General features: G+C 50.5%; 1 protein-coding gene across 1 annotated transcript; it reads right to left on the reverse strand.

The window, feature by feature from the left end:
• Positions 1-1,151: 1,151 nt before the first annotated feature.
• On the reverse strand, positions 1,152-2,777 carry CYP1B1 (cytochrome P450 family 1 subfamily B member 1). The gene has a single exon (XM_078857987.1). The coding sequence runs from the start codon at positions 2,775-2,777 to the stop codon at positions 1,152-1,154; it is 1,626 nt and encodes a 541-aa protein (XP_078714113.1).
• Positions 2,778-17,133: the final 14,356 nt, after the last annotated feature.

The following is a 17,133-nucleotide window of genomic DNA, read 5'->3' on the forward strand; positions in this document are numbered from 1 at the left end:
GGCAAGTGCTGTTAGCGAGCACCTATGAAGGCCGGTACGGCACACGAGGGGGTGGGGGTGGCCAACACCAGGCCCGGCCGCCTTTGTCTTCCTAGTGGCGATGTTTACACACTGCACCAGGTACTCATTTGAGGCTGAGTCGACCTAGGGGAGGCCCAGGACCGGTTCAGATAATCGTCACTGGGTGTTTCCCGTGAGCGGCAATCGAACCCGGGTAGCCAGGTTCGTAGCGCAGCGCGCTACCCGCTGCACTACCGCTCCCCTCTTACACACACACGTACACACACGTATATACACGCACACACACGCGCGTCATGTCACAACTCCCACACCCATCGAATGGACCCGTGACTATTCTAGAAGCGATTTCATGGTCTCGTTCCGCGCGCGCCTCGTCCATAAAGTCTCATCCGTCCTAATAATAATAAACACTTTCGATTTATATTGCGTAATTTCATGCCAACTTCATGCAACGATGCCATATCATTCGATTCCTACGCTCACGATACCATGCATCGAATGTGTAGAAATCGATTACGATGCATACCAACTTCCCTATACATTATTTGCCAATGCGTTGCTACGTTGGAGATAATGAAGCAAGCCAAACTGCAAACATGGAGTTACAAACGCAGACGTAATTCCTCGACAAACCACACATATCCAGTATATATATGTGCATGTTCTGGAAACGATTCGCTAACTTAACCGGCGAAATCGGATCGCGGGGAAGAGGATGAATCGTGGCACACGGGCTCAGCACACTTGGGACTAAGTCCGGGCTCACAGACGACAGCGCTCCACGCGTGTGGCTCGGCATCACCTCGCACGTGCTTCTCCACCACGCTGGGAGCTCCATCTGCTCGGACCAAATTCAGCAGCTCCCCCCCCCTCCTCCTCCTCCACATCAACAGCAAGCATCATCACCAGCAGCAGCAGCAGCCGGCAGCACTATCCGATCAATGGGAGAAAGTGAGCTGCCCGATTCAGTTCTTGGAGCGGAACGTCGGACCGTCATTCCGAACGACACCGCACGACAAAAGCGACAACCCCATCGGATGAAGAGAGCGAGCGAGCGAGAGCCAGCGAGCTATGACGGCATAAACCGCGACGACAGCGCTTCGGAGACCGGCGGCTGCGGGCACTGCGCGCTACGATTGCCGGCGCGCGTCGGCGAAGCACTCCGCGAGCACGTGGTCTCTGACGCGCGCGCACACTTCGAAGGGCATCGGCTTGAGCGTGAGGCCGTACGAGCTGTCCATGGTCAGCGTCTGCGCGGGGTCCGCCTCGAACGAGCACTGGTGCGCCAGGATGGCCGCGAACAGCAGCAGCTGCATCTTGGACATTTCGTCGCCGATGCAGCGGCGCTTGCCCACGGAGAAGATGAGCACGTTGCTCGCGAGGTCCTTGTCCACGCGGGTGCCGCTCTCGTCGAGAAAGCGCGTGGGCTCGAACGTCTCGGGGTCGCGCCACCGCTCGGGGTCGTGGTTCGACGACCACTGGTTCACGAACACCACAGTGTCCTTGGGCACGCGGTAGCCCGCGATCTCCGTGTCCGTCGTCGTGGAGTGCGGGATGGTGACGGGCACGAAGCTGCTGTAGCGCAGAGTCTCGAACACGAACGCCTCCGTGTAGGGCAGCGAGGCGCGGTCGTCGAGGCGCGGCAGGCGGTGGCGACCCGCCACGCGGTCCACCTCCTCCTGCACGCGGCGCTGCACACTCGGGAAGCGCACGAGGAACATGAGGAGCCACAGGAGCGCGGTCGACAGCGTGTCCTGGCTGGCGCCGAAGATGTCGTTGACGGCCCCGGACACGTGCTGGCCGGAGAGCAGCGCCTCGCCCGAGTCGCTCCGCGGCCGCTCCACCTCCACGGCGGCGATGAGCGAGTCGGTGAAGTCGCGCGGGACGCTGCCCGCCTTGAAGTCGGCCCGGTGCTGCTCCACTTTCCTCCGCGTGAACGCGTTGAACTCCATGTTGAGCGCCACGAAGTCGCGGTAGACGGTGCGCACCGGGTTGGGGAAGTACAGCAGCCAGGGCATCACGTCCACCAGGCTGCCCGCGCCCACCGTGCGGCCGAACTTGTCGTTGCGGCTCACGATCTCCCGGAACTCGCTGTTGTCGTAGTCGTAGCGGCGGCCGAAGCACAGCGCGCTCATCACGTTGGCGATGGCGAGGATGAAGAGGCGGCTCGGATTGAAATAGCGGCCGCCGCCGCTGCGCTCCAACATGATGTCCAGCAGCGCGCCCGCCTCGGACACCACGTAGCGCTCCAGGTCGGCCCGCGCCTCCGCGTTCCCCGACGACGAGAAGTGGCGCAACGTGGACTGCGCCACGCGCTTGTGCATCTTCCACAGGGGGCTGTAGCCTCCGAAGGCCATGCTGTGGCCGTCGGACACGACGCTGAAGCTGGGGAAGGCGGGGCGCCCCGCGAAGTCGGCGCCCTGCTTGACGAGCGCCTGCCGGATGGCGGTGGCGCCGTTGAGCACCAGCACGGGCCGGCCGCCCAGCTTCATCATGAACACGTCCCCGTAGCGCCGCGCCATGCGGCACATGGCGAGGTGCGGGGCTGAGCCGAGCTGCAGCGCGTTGCCCAGGATGGGCCACGGGAAGGGTCCCGGGGGCCCCCGCGAGCTCCGGGCGCGGCGACGCAGCAGGAGCCAACGTCGTGCCTCGAGCGCGACGAGCAGCGCGACGAAGACGAGGAGGAAGGGCTGCGCGAAGCTCTTGCACGGCGCGGCCCGCAGGTCGCCGGTCACCTCTTCTCCGCTCAGACCCATGGCGGTGGTGGTGATGTTGTCGTTGACGACGACGAGGGACGTGATGACGAGGTGCGAGGCAACGGTTTTTGGTATTTCCTCCCGAGGTCTCCCCCCCCCTCCTCCCCCGGGCTACGATCAAAGATTGAGGACCTCGTATCAGACCCCGCCCGACCCCTGCGGCTCTCGACGCAATTCATTCATCGCGCTCGCTTTTGAGCGCGGCGCAAACTCCGCAAGTCCAAAGTTTGCGCGTCCGCGCGCGAATTTGCCGGTGGGGAGGGAATACAAAAATAGAGAGAGGCGTCCGTGTGTCTGGATGCTCCGTTCTGTAAATCGCACGTTGCTGCAAGTTAAGCGGCGCGCATCGCAATGCAAGTCGCTCGATTTGTCACCAGCACACACGTCAACGTCGCCGTCTCGGCGAGAGAAGTTGACATTTGTCGCTGCGGCCGAGGTAGGAGGAGGAGGAGGTCCCTGGCGGAGCTCTGCAGAGTCGTTGCCCGTCTCTCATCCCGAGTGCCGCACAGACCACGCACACTGAACCAACGCGCGCTCAACTCCCCCCACTCGTGCTCAACGGATCCCCGGCAACTTCGCGAGGACGAGAACGGAGGAGGGGAGGAGAGAGAGAGAACACGCGTCCGTGTGCCAGGAGAAGCACCGGGTGTAGACGGGAGAGGGTGTGAACCCGTGCCTTTATACTCTTGGGCTGGGTGGGTGGTTGGTTGGTGGTGCTGGTGTACGGAAGGGGCGGTGGGTGTGTGTGGAGGAGGAGGAGGGGGTGGAGGGGAGAAGGGGGGGGTAGGCGGTGTGATCGTACAACCGATGTGATTGAGTTGCGGTTTGCACAAATTGCGCTGATCGGCGGCGCCAATTGGTGGCTGGCAGGGGCGGGGCCACGCCTCCTCCTCCCCCTCCTCCTCCTCGTCGCGTGCGGACCTCAGATTATTTATCAGCGAAAAGTGCCGCTTCCTTCCTGCGCCGCCACCACCACGGCGACCTCAGTTCAGCCGCGATGCCCCCCCACCCGCCCCAGTGAGTCCACGTGGGTGTGCGACTGGGTTAGGGCGGAACGATTTGGGGAAAATCTCTAATTGCGATTTTATAACAGATATTGCGATTACATTTTTTTAGGTCAAACTTCAGTTCAATATTCACTGTGTAATAGATTTAAAACATGCGATGGAGCATTAGCACATGATACCATCAAAATATTAACTATTTCAATTTATTCTAATGCAAGGATGATAGCTTAAAAGATATGACTTGCTTCCAACATGTTATTTATTAAAATGTTTTTATTGAAATAGAACAAACATAGAACAATTTAAGTTAAATAAAGTTATAATAATAATGAAAACAATTCCAGTAAGTAAGAGGACTTTTCAAATCGCAGCCTTTGCGATTTGCTAATCGCATTGTTTCAAATTGCGATTTCGATTTGAAATCGATTCATCGTTCAGCCCTCGACTGGGTGCGAATGAGTGTCCGAGTGCCCGTGTTTGGTACCATGATACGTGTCTGTGTCCGAGTAGATACGTGCGTGTGTGTGTTCGTGTGTGTGCGTGCCTCCAGTGGGGAGCGGGAGTGTAACGGTTTGCGCTACGCTGCGCGATGAACCCGGCGACCCGGGTTCGATTCTCGCTCACGGCCAACACCGATGACGATTGTCTGAACCTGTCCTGGGCCTCCTCTAGGTCGACTCAGCCTGGTGCGATGTGTAAACATCCCCACTGGGGAGACAAAGGCGGTCGGGCGTGGTGCTAGCCACCCACCCCCTCGTGTACCGTTCCGGCCTTCACAGGTGCTCGCTAACAGCACTTGCCCTCACAATCTGTTAAAGCCATATGGGGGATTTTTTGTTTTATCTTTGTGCGTGCCTCCAAGAGCGTGGGAAGCGACAGCGCGTTGGCCGACGGGAGCGCCGCGCCACAAACCCGGCGACTCGCGTGTAAGACGATTCCCCGCTCACGGTGTGACACCACCCAGTGACGATTACCCGAACCAGTCGGTCGTGCGCGTCCCGCAGGTCAACTCTGCCACAAAAAGGAGTACCTGGTGCGGTGTGGGAAAACGTCACCACTCGGGAGATAACAGGCGCCCCCGAGCGAAGTTCCTGGCCATCCTCCCGATCGCGTCGGCATTCGTAGGTGCTGCTCGCTAACAGCACTTGCCCCAGGTATCTGTTAAAGCAGCGCAGTGGTGAGCGCGCTGTGCTAGGAATTAACTCGGCAGCCTGTGTTCGATCCCCACACAGCGCCTGCAGGACTCGGTGATCGATCACAAGAGGGGTTTTTAGCGAAATTATATTCACACGATGCATAGAATAGTGCATCGCCGTATATAGGATGTATGAAAAATGTGCTCAATAGTCAAGTAGTGCTACACATTGTTGAACTGCTTGCACGCCTTACGTAGCCAACCGTGCTAAATCGGAGATGCAGAGGAAGAACACAACACAAAGCAGTTCTAAAAGAAATGAGTTTTCAAATTTTAGATTTTAAAGTGCACAGCTCCAGTGGCTTCATAACATCGGAAGGGAAGAGCGTTCCAGACGACCGCAGAAGCGCATCTGAACGGCGCCACGCGATGCGGTGACCGCCGTCTTTGTCCGACGGCAGCAGCCAACAGCCGCTGCGAGGATAACGACCGGAGTTGGCGTGCTGCTGGTGTATTGCTCCGCGACGAGGTCGCCAAGGTATTTGGTGGTTCATTTGTGGCGACCACTTTGTTGTGTAATGATCGCGACCTTTAAAAAAAACGGCCAAGCGTGTCGGGTAGTTGTGTGGAGAGAGGCAAAATCATTTATGTAATTTAATACCCCCCCCCCCCCAAAGCGCCCCATCCCCCGTGTTCCATCCTGCCAGTTTAACGAATTGGACACAAAGAGATCATTGACATAGTAAACAGCGCCTCGAGTGGCCGTCGTGATACCTGCAGCCACGCGATACGATCGAGTCTCAATTGGTGCGCGTTAACAAAACCGAGTAATTGAGACCACCTTCCCTCTCGCTGCTCGGTAACGAGAGATGTTTTAACTAAACCCACGGCGGTTCGCACAGATATTATAGCCTCGCCAAGATGCTATACCCCCCGCTCCCCCCCCCCCCATGAACTCAATTGGGCCAAATATCCCAACAAAGTCCGGATCGACGGCGCTTTAAGAAGATTGCTACGATTGCTGTGCATAATGGGCAGGAATCTGGTTTTATTAAACAGCTGGCATCGTGCGGCGCTCACACACGTCGGATCATGCCCTTTTTCAGTAAACAAAGGAGTAACAGTTGAACCATTGTACATCAAATTTCAATTCAAAACCAAAGCACAAGGCGTCGGATAACACGAATACAACACGGCCAAGGTGTCGCGGTGCGGTCTCCTTCACGGGAACAAACGCAATCAGCGGTGGGGCTTCCCCTACCCAAGCCTGCAGGGCAACAGCGACCGCCCGCCCGCTGCATTCATTCTGTACAAACCGCACATTGGGAGGTCCAACTTCAGAACCAAGACACTACCACCACCACCAACATCACGGTTCTCGGTTGTTCGATACGATGCTCGACGCTTCAATCCACGCCCTTGGGAGCCGTTCCCGACATCTGTGTAAATAAGAGCTCACGTAGCTCAAGCGGGTTCTATCAGCGGCGGTCACATTGTCGATACTGAGCGCACAAATGTGTTGCGCTTTGAAGGGCCATGATCCCCAAAACTCATATATTTCGTGAATCAGCCTCCCACCACTTCATGGTCCGATTAAACCAAAGTGGCAATCATTTTTTACAATAAATGTATAAACGATCACCACATTACTTACGTGAACAAAAAAAAATAGCACTGCAAATAAGCCTCTGCAGTGGGAAAGACCTGCCGGGGAGGTGAGAACAGAATGGTAAAAGTTGCGCTGAACGTTTCGGACAGGGGCCAAACGCAGGCTTTAATCGCAGTCCTTTGTCAAGAGCTCCTAGCAACAGGACGGCGAAAGACGACGACGGAGAGAATCCGTTGCTTAGTCCACCCCTCGTCCGTCCGATACGTGTAGGAGCGACTATCACCAAACCTTTCCTCACATCCACCGGCGCATACAACTGAAGGAGGCGTCTTGCAGTGCCATCAGGTTTTCGCTACCACGTGTTTAAAAAAGTGTTTCTCTCAAATGGCGACATGCCAAATCGTGTTTAACGCACGCAAGACCTATAATTGATGCATTTCAAGCCACAAAAAAAGACTCACCCCACATGGTGAAGTATGAAAATAAAAACATCAATTACGGACACACGGTATAACGATGTTACTAATGTCAAGGGTTTCCAGAATGGCTGGAATAAAAGCCATTCAGAATTTGCCAACCCCACCCCCCCCCCAAACTGGAAAGTCTCGATTAGTCCGGGCTGAGAGGTTTTACTGTACCCACTTTCCCGCAGCAAGCAAAATAAAAAAAATAAACCTCCACAACAGAACTGGTAGAGGGGGAGGCCAAAGCTGCCTCCGTTAAAAACCATTGGCTCTCCGTGTGCGTCAGAACAGCCGAACCCCTTGTAAGTTGATCTTAGACTCGGCAGCGCCAAGGCTTGTGTCGGCACAGGCCATGTGTGTTTTTGACTCCTTTATATTAAGTTCGCTTGCTTGCTTACGACCGTGCAAATCTTTCGGTCGTTTTTTAACCCACTTCCCGTGATCCAATCGAGCTGACATTTTGCACACAGACTCGTTGTGCGTGACAATTAATGTTCGTGAAAAAAATGTGCAACATTTTACACTTTTTAGGACAAAAAATATTATATTTAATTACCAATTGCTTAATGGTGCAATGCAATCATCTGACCCATAGGTGGCAGCCATCTCAAGCCAGAGGACGAGAGGACTCTAGCCGCCACGCATATAAAGGATTTATAGTGAAAAACTTTGTTTTTACGGGTTATACTTGTTTAAACTGGGCCAAGATAAAAAAACGCAATTAAAGATCACGACTCAGAACGAGGTGCCATCTCAGCATGTGCCCATCCAACCACAAACAAACTTCGAGACATTCAAGTTGGATCACAGACGTGCCGCCTTCGTAGTTAGAAACGGCCCACGGAAGAGAATATTACCGAGCCACTTCGAATCCCTCCCGTGCCACCCCCTCACGGCATGAGCGTCGTTCACACGGCCACTGTTTTCCAGGCGCCATGCACCTGGTTGAAATTGGTTAATTGCCTCCATTAGCAGCAAGCGATTTCTACCAGGTAAAACCCGCTCGGCACAATAACATCCGAGCCCGCCAATTATAAACGCCGGTTGAAGGGTAAAAAAAAAAGTGTCATTCGGTCACTCTCCAACCAGGTCCCGAGCAGCCACCTACCCCAGGACATGTTGTCGGAGTGTAGGGAGCTTTTGAAAACCCCAACTAACCTTTACCACATCCATTAAGTCACCCCCCCCCCCACCTTACCCATGAACCCTCTCTCCTGGACAGTAGATCTCACAAAGTGCTGCAGCGGCGATGGGGAAATGGACAGGCCGAGAGATCGGGTGCATGACGGTTAAATTTTGACTTAAAACTTTGGTGACTGTAGGAATTCATCTTCTTTGGTTCGTTCGGCAAAGTCACGTAGAAATATTTTTTTATATTATTACTGAAAGAACCAACAATAAGTCTACATTATAGACTGCCAGTACGCTCACAGAGGTTAATAACCAGGCTACAGTCTACATTATAGACTGCAAGTACACTCACCCAGCTTAATACCCATTGCTATAGTCTAGATTATAGACTACCAGACCAAACTTAAGAACCAGGCTAGTCTACAAGTGTGTTTTTTTTACTCTTTGGTTCTTTCGGTAAAGTCACGTGGAAAGAAAATAAATTAAATAGAGTACGACGTTTCGATTGCAACACAAGCAATCGTTATCAGATAAAACTAAATTTGAGAGAGAGAGAGAGACAAAACAGACGCGGAGAAAGAGAGAAAGACACACAAAGACCCAATGCCTGTGTCGAGGCCTTAGGAGAAAGAGGGGGCAGAGAGACAGAGGCATTGGCTCTCCGTGTCTGTGTTGTCTCTCTGCTTGTGTGTCTGTCTGTGTTTTGTCTCTCAAATTTAGTTCTACCTGATGACGGTTGCTTGTTGCAATCGAAACGTGGTATTCTATTGTTTAATTTATTTTCTTTCTACGTGACTTTACCGAAAGAACCAGAGTAATCACTGCAGTCACGAAAGCGTCAAATCAAGTGTTTTTGTTTTAATTTTGTATTCACTATTTTTCTATATACGTGACTTTACCGAAATAACCAAAAGACTATGCATGACGGTTGTTCCCGAAGGGTTACATTAAAACCCGTAGCAACTCGCTTCAGCTGCCAATCAATGCGCGCGCGAGTAATCTCACCAACATCTTACTCTGAGAACCACTCCTCCCACCTTGTGTAGGACCACACTCCAAAGGCTGCTCTGCCTACCACCACAAAAGTGACTTTTCCCAACAGCACTCACCCGAGGGAGCTTTCACAAAGCTACGTCGCCTATTCTGCGAACACATTCCTACGGAGGGAGCTGGTAGGAACGTTGGGTTGCTCGGTCAATGGCCAGGGTCAACGGCGGCGTGGTGTATTCCGCAAATATGACCGACTGTGAGGGCGGGCACAAGCCGGCGTGAGTAGGTTAAACGTTGAGTTGTATAAGGGCACCACGGGGTGACCAGCCCCTCCCAGCCCCTCCCCACCCATCCCATTTTTTGATTCACGACGGACGGACACAATAATCCCCTGTGGGCTGGTGTAACCAGGAGGTTCCTACCAGTATAAGCTTTGCATTTCCCCCTTCCCACCCCCTCCCATCATCTGCGGACCCCTGCGGCAATCAAAACGCAAGTCGCCACCGCAAACGGGTTCCTACATATTTTGGTTGAAGAGCAAAGCATTTAAAAAAACAAATATCATTAGCCATACTAAATACAAATCCTACAAGCGTAAGGCATTTCAATTCGTGCATGGACAACGTTGACTTGGTGTAATGTACCACAGCAGTGTGGTCCGAGTTACTGAACCTAAAGGCCCTAAAAATCCTGCTCCCTTGCTCGTGGCAGACAATTACAAGCGATGGGGCACGGCTTTTAAAACCAAACACGGAACAGTTAATTGCACGTGCACCCAGCAAAGAGATGAACGATGAACATCACCAGCGGTGCCGCTCCATCAACGAACACCTGGGCCCAAATCGGCAGAGGGCCGCCAGCCAAAGAGTCACACTGTGCGTGCTCACGGGAAAAGCGTTAAACAGCGTGGCACACGCCGCTGATCATTTCGTACACGTGGCATTTCATTTTCAGGTGAAGCTCGTGGGCTGCTGCCGTGATGGTTTTTGTGCGAATTACAGAGGTTGATTGAAAAGTGGAGATCATAGTTGAGAAATAGCTCCCGAAGCATTTTTAACTTCGCACAATGAATCCCTGGCGCCCTCTTCTCCTGTGTTGCTGGTGTCATCTTTCATGGGACTTCAGATGACCGACTGCGACTCGTCTTGCTTGGCGGCGGAGACCTTCAAAAAGTTTCCATCCTATGGAGGCATCTCCTGCAGGGAGCAATGTGGGATGGACAGGTTAAGATCTGCTCCTGTCAAGTCTTCACCGCACAACCCTCAAAATAGAGACCGCACCAAGGTGATTTGCGACATCTCCAGCTCTAACATTATCAGTTCAATTGGTCCAATTAATTTTTTAGAATCAAGTAAAATTTATTGCAAATCAAGAGTTGAACAATTCAGGGTATTTAAGTGTTTGGAATGACTTTGTTTTCAAAGACACACGTCTCCCTTTTGGGATCCCTCTATCTCTGTATTAGGCTGCAGATTGGTTTTATGAAGAAAAGCAAAAACACTTACGCACTACACATGGGTCACCTCCGGATGTTTAAGCAAGAGTGAACAAATTAAATCCTGGAATTACGGAAATAAACATTTTATTGTGCTACTTACCATTGGGGTCAGATACATAAACAAAACAAATGAAGTTACATCTTACCTTTTTTCGGAGGCCATAAACAGAAACCCCTTTGTTAGTCTTGCAGCTGTAAGAATGAGCAGGGCAATGTCAGTTAATCCAGCCACACATCCACCAACCCATCGCAGGGTAACAAGAGGAGTGAAAATAAATAAAATTCTAAAAGAATCAACGTCGGCCTGGAATGCGCAGGCCACTGCATTTGGTTTTCAATGTGGCGCAGGTCACCTTGGGGAAAAAAGACGACTAGGTCTGTAGGTGCTCACCTTTTACCAAAAGGCAATCAAACCTCAACTTAACGATCCAAAAACAATAACCACACATGACTCCAAATCACAATTTAGCATTGGCGAGGAGTACATATATAAACATAAAACGGAGAAGCAGGCAACATGCCATGAAGGAGACATTGGCTGCTTCTCTATTCCGTTACGGATAGTGGAAGTTTCAATCGCATGCACGACACCTTCGACTAGCAAGGGTTAGCTACGTACATGCCAAAATAAATCCTACACACAGCAACTGGTCCTGCAAGTAACGCGAGATAGCGCGTGGGCGTACCACGCGGCAGTGGGAAGGATTGGGTGGTACGACACGCGCTAGACGAGAGAAGGCAGGGCACACATACCGCAGGGGGTGGGGGAGAAACGGCGCGTAATCACAGCTATTTCATATTTACCACGGCATCGATCCAGGAATTTATCCGTCGGGAGGAAAAAAACGATCCCAGGTTCCATTCGAGTAAAAAGCAGCGCAAGACGAATACAATGAAAATAAAAGCAAAAAGCTCGGAAAAAATGTATCTAGATTTGAAGCGTTCGTGACTGCAAGAATGCATACTCTTAGGTTTGTTTTTTTTTCGGTAAAGTCACGTAGGTAAAAAAAAGAATAAATTATTGAAAAAAATAATATTATTTTATTTATATATTTTTTTTTTTAATTTTACCTACGTGACTTTACCGAAAAAAAAAAACCTAAGACTAGGAAAAAAGGTTGGTCATGACAAATTACAAAATTAAATAGCGTATTTATCGTCGAGGATGATGACGATCAGGATCCCACGAGAGCAAGCTACAAGCCACGCCGCCGTTGAACAAAAACGAAGCAGAGAGCTAAAAAGAATCACGTTGGTGCAGAGAGTTTGCCAATCTTACGTAAAACATGCCAGCTTCTAGAAGCTTTACCGCCACATTTTTGGCCACTGGTCCAACGCAAATTAACTTCAACCCAATTCCACCACACGAAGTCTTTGGCACGAACACGGCACACTGAAAAAAAACCCGTTAAATTACGGTGCACACCACAGAAATGCCAGGCTAAAAAAAAGTACATAACATTAGAACTCTTGTCTGCGAGTGCTCACCACAAGCCATGCGACCAATTCGTTTGCGCAACTGCAAAAGAGGTTCCACATTTCGCCTTGGAAGGCTGGTGAAAGTGCTGTTGTGCACGTATTATTTCCCTTCAGTTCCAGTTGTCACATTGTAGACAGCGTCGTGGGCAGGTTCGGTTTTGTAGTCATTATTTAAGTGCTGCTTAACTTCTCCCAGGCAGTTTTTGTCACTTGTAAGATTCGTTTTGCTGGAGTCGGTTCTTAATTACTATATTAAAGTCTTACATTGTGATTAAATTGCGTTTTAAAGACACTAACCCACAGGCGAGCATAACATTTTTCAGGTATTGGTGCAAAAGTACACCCTGCACCATTCTTGAGACCAATCACCACACAGTACAAGCAACAGCACGAATTTTAGAAAAAAAAACAAATACAAACATATATTCAAGACCAATGGGATCCTACTAACACGTTCCTTCGGAGTGGGCAGGTAGGAACTTGGTTGGACAGCGCGGCGTTCAAGGGGGGGGGGGGGGGCGGCAGTTGGATGAGTGGGCGTGTTTACCCTTCCCCCCCACCCTCCCCGACATCGTCAACCAATCACGGCGTTGACGATGTTGGTGTTCGGTGGGGAGGGGCATGGGTGGGCGGAATTCCAGATATGCACGACAAACAGACAAATAATCCCTGGTGGGCAGTGTAGAACCTGTTGTTCCTACCTGTAGAAGGCATCACCTTCAGGTCAAAAAACAAATCCTTCTGTAAGAATCATTTAATTTACAAAAGTCACATCGTTTCCACAAAAGATTCAGTTCTAGGTCTAATTTTCAAAACATGTTCAGTTTAGATAGAAAATTAATAGATCACGACGTTTCGATCGCAACACAAGCGACCGTCTTGATCTATTAATTTTCTATCTACGCGACTTTACCGAAAGAACCAAAGCTTCAAATCAAGAATGTTCAGAGTTTCATTTCAGGTCACGAATTAAAGTGTACGCATTTGGGAGAGCTACGTTTTGGAAGCTGTCAATTATAACAGAATTGCCAAAACACCACATTTGAGACCATCAACATACTAGAACGCGTAGGCCCCAGCACCGTGTATTTGCAAGGAAAAACTGGTGAAATTAGTAAAATAGGACAAGATCTTAGTTGATTATAAATTCTTTAAGTAAAAAAAAATGCATTAAATTCGACGATCTAAACCAAAAAAAACACACACAACTCAAAATATAATCACTTGCATCGTCGAGGCGAATATAAATAACAAAGCAGAGAAGCAAACAATACGCCGTGTATATGAAGGAGTCATTGTTTGCTTATCTATTCTGTTAAGCATAGTGGAAATTGCTTTGCTAGCACACGTGCAGTCCTCGTATAATACATCGGATTAGTTTAATAACAACGTCGTTGACTTGCATTTCACAATCGCCGAGGGACGACAGACCAAACTGGAAGGCTGCCACGATCCTGCGCCAACAATTGCTCTGCAGTTCTCCATCTATTAAGATAGTTTTTCTTGTATCCAATTAGCAAGTGTTCATATACACGGTGGGCATGAAACCGGAGGACGCAGGAGAAAACACACAACACTATCCCACGCACAAAGTCCACACTTTGCTGCTGTACAAAACGCATTCTGCTGCGCGAGCCACAGGGTATGGCACCTCTCGTCTCGAGCCACAGACCCTCGCTGCCTCCACAGTAACGAGATTACAGGCAGCCACGACGTACGGCGATGTGTCGCCACCACAAACAAAACAATTTAAAGGGTGGGACGGCGGGTGACGTCACGCAGGTGTGCGGCGGTGACGTCACCCACCGCACACCTTGCACGCGCTTCCAGCCAGCCAAACTTTTAGTTTGTTCTGGAATGCACTGCGATGTTCGCCCGTGAAGGGTTCGGGACCCCCCCCCCATCCCATAAAGATCACAACGTAGAAAACAAGTACGCATTAACAAAAAAGTCAACTGTCACAGTCAATACCGCTTAAATTCTGCACTTCCACGAGGCCGTTGTGCTGTACACAAAACAAGTGGCCCAGATGTAAATGAGACACCGTTGGTTTTCGCTACATCTGGGACCTCAGTCCCGTAAGAACAAGCCACACACAAGTTAGTGTGGGCCAAGCGAAGGACATGGCATCCGCTAAACGAGACTCAACTTACAAAAAAAAATTATACCCGGTTGTCCCTTTGACCAGAACTATAAACGAATAAAAAACAAAAGCGAGAGACCAGCACAGTCACCGGTTCAGAGGGAAAGAAAACACTCATTCGAGGCCCAAAAATCGCACCTGCTGGCTTCGGCATCACTCCCAGCCGCGTCTCACATGACCATTAACGGGCGCTTGCGAACATCCCCAACTAATAGACCCTTAACATTCGCCTCCCCCTCGTTTGCATATTCACTTCGGTTTTAAATCGTATTACGCTTTAGAAAATGAAATGAGGGAGGGGGGGGGGCACAGGACATACGAACCATCCTCGATGTTAAGTAAACAAACACTTGCATTGATGTGGAGAACACTTCAGACGCAGCGATTCATTCAATCACTCGCACTGCCAAACCCGCGCAGGCGGAAGCCGCCTCTCACCGCGCCCTACCCGCGGTGGGTGGCGGGGGGAGAAGAGTCGAACAACCGACCCAACAAACCCCTCGACTTCGCTCCTGACGACGCGTCTTAAATACTACAATTGTCTCACAGCTCCACTGGGACGCAGGCGACTGCCTCGTTCGCGAGATAGGCGAGAGAGAGCACGCGCTCGCCCAGCGGAAACAACTTAAGGCGCCTTGCAAAATAAAAAAGAGCACGCACGCGCACGCACGCGCGCCAGAGCGACGAGAAGATGCAAGCGGACGGCACGAGCGTGCAGAGTCATTCGTGATTACACGGGGGTGACGAATTCATTGATTGGCAAACATGATTCACCCCCCCCATTCCTATCTTCCCCTCCCTCCCCCCCAAGAATTCCAATTGATTGAAGCATGATTCACAAACCTGGCTCTCTCGTTTGTATTATCCGTCTCGTTTGTATTGTCTCGTTTCATTTCCTCGTTCATATCATCAACCTCGCTTGCGTTGTCTACCTCGTCTGTTAGAACGAGAATATGTATTTATACTCGAGGAATCCGATGAGCTATGAGGCTGTTTTTACAAATTGTCTCCTTTGTCATATTTTAACCTTCGAGAAGGCTTTTCCACGTCCCATTCCTGCACATTCGCTGCACCTTTTCCGCCTTCACCAACGTACTCCCCATTATAAATTACAAAATTAACTCGACCCGCGCTGCACGCGCCCGATGATTGTTCAACACGTCCCACGTGACGCGCTGAGCAATTAACGCTGCCTGCGTCAGGCGGAACACGTGCACACACACACGGTTTAACACGGAGGCTTTCGCGACCAGTATTATTCATAATAAAGGTTTTTGGGTTAGATCGGGGACTTAACAATCTCAAATTTAAATCGTTCCTGTCCACGCAATCAGCGTGGAACGCGTTCCGAGCGCTGTTATGAGGGTGTTTTGGAACGCCAATGCTAAACCATTGATAAATGTGTGTTCCCCTGGTTACGTATTCTATGAAAACCCGTGTTGTCCCAACAACAACTTCAACAACAACAGCAAGATCAGCGCAATCATCCACTCTATCAGCACCTGCCACAATAAAATGTGTGCGCGATTATACTTTTTCCAACCAAACGCGATCGTCAATAACGCTTCCTTGAACGGAACAGGATATCCTCTACGTGACGTTTCGTGCAATGAGCCTCTTCTTCGTGGCAGATCATTAGAGAGGCCAGGGAGTGGATAAACGAGAGTTGCAGACTGCACTTGACACCACGGGGGCCTGATGAGCATCGCATTCTTAAATCGTTTCACGATTAACAGGTTTTCTTTTTAAAAAAATTGCATGTGATGAGTCGTGTGCGTGTCGAGCGGCAGTGTAGCGGCTAGCGCTTCACTGCGCGCCGAACCCGGCGTCCCGTGTTCGACTGCCGCTCACGGCCAACACCAGTGACGATTATCTGAATTGGTCCTCCTCTAGGTCGACTCAGCCTCAAATGAGTACCTGGCACGGTGTGTAAAAACATCGCCACTGGGGAGACAAAGGCGACCAGGCGTGGTGCTGGCCACTCACCCCCTCGTGCGCCGTGCCGGCCTTCGTAGGCGCTCGCTAACAGCACTTGCCCCAACAGTCTGTTGAGGCTATATGGGGGAACTGTGTCTTTGTATGTATGTTGAACTTCTTTCGCACCGTACGTAGCAAACCGTGCCTATTGGTAGCTGATCAGGCAAACCCTTCAAACGTACAAAAGGGTGTATTACTAAATACACGTATTTCCATTATAATAGCAATTGTACCATGTTGCTGGCACAATTCGTTATGACGAGTAAAATGGTTGTATTAAAGTCATTGCATGTTCAACTTCTTTCGCACCGTACGCAGCCGACCGTGCTAATCGGAGGTCCGGAATGAGAACACAATTTAGAATAATCCACGCATTGATCATTATCAATCAACCCAGGTCACCCTTGCTAATCAGTCTCGTCCTGGTCTCTTGACTTCTGAGCAGGACAAACAAAACAATTGCCACCGCAACTCCTTGATTCGACGAATTGCCAATATGAGTCTGTTTGAAGTGATGCACCATCAGCATCCATCTATCGATAGACGGGTGCTGAGGCGGTGTTTCGCCGCTGTGTTTGCAACGGGGCTGCCTTTTTGGTGTTCGGAGACGCAGCAGCGCCGACTGTGCAATTGTTAAACGCAGCGGAGTATTTGGCGATGCTGCTGCTGCTGCGTTAAACGCCCCACAGGGGCACAAGCACCACAATTAATGAAGCGAACCAAAAAAAAACACCAACGCATAATCTTCAATAACAGTGCGACCGTAAAACGTAAACGTGCAACAGACGACGCTTTGGACACGTACACAAGAGGCTGGAATACATTCTACCTACTCGTAGGTTTTTTCGGTAAAGTCACGTAGGTTAAAACATTTTTTGAAAATAATAATAAAATAATAACAAATTTTACTGGAGCAGTTACAC

This window comes from Lampetra fluviatilis, chromosome 7 (genome assembly GCF_964198595.1).
Source record: "Lampetra fluviatilis chromosome 7, kcLamFluv1.1, whole genome shotgun sequence".
In the NCBI taxonomy this organism is placed as follows: domain Eukaryota; kingdom Metazoa; phylum Chordata; class Hyperoartia; order Petromyzontiformes; family Petromyzontidae; genus Lampetra; species Lampetra fluviatilis.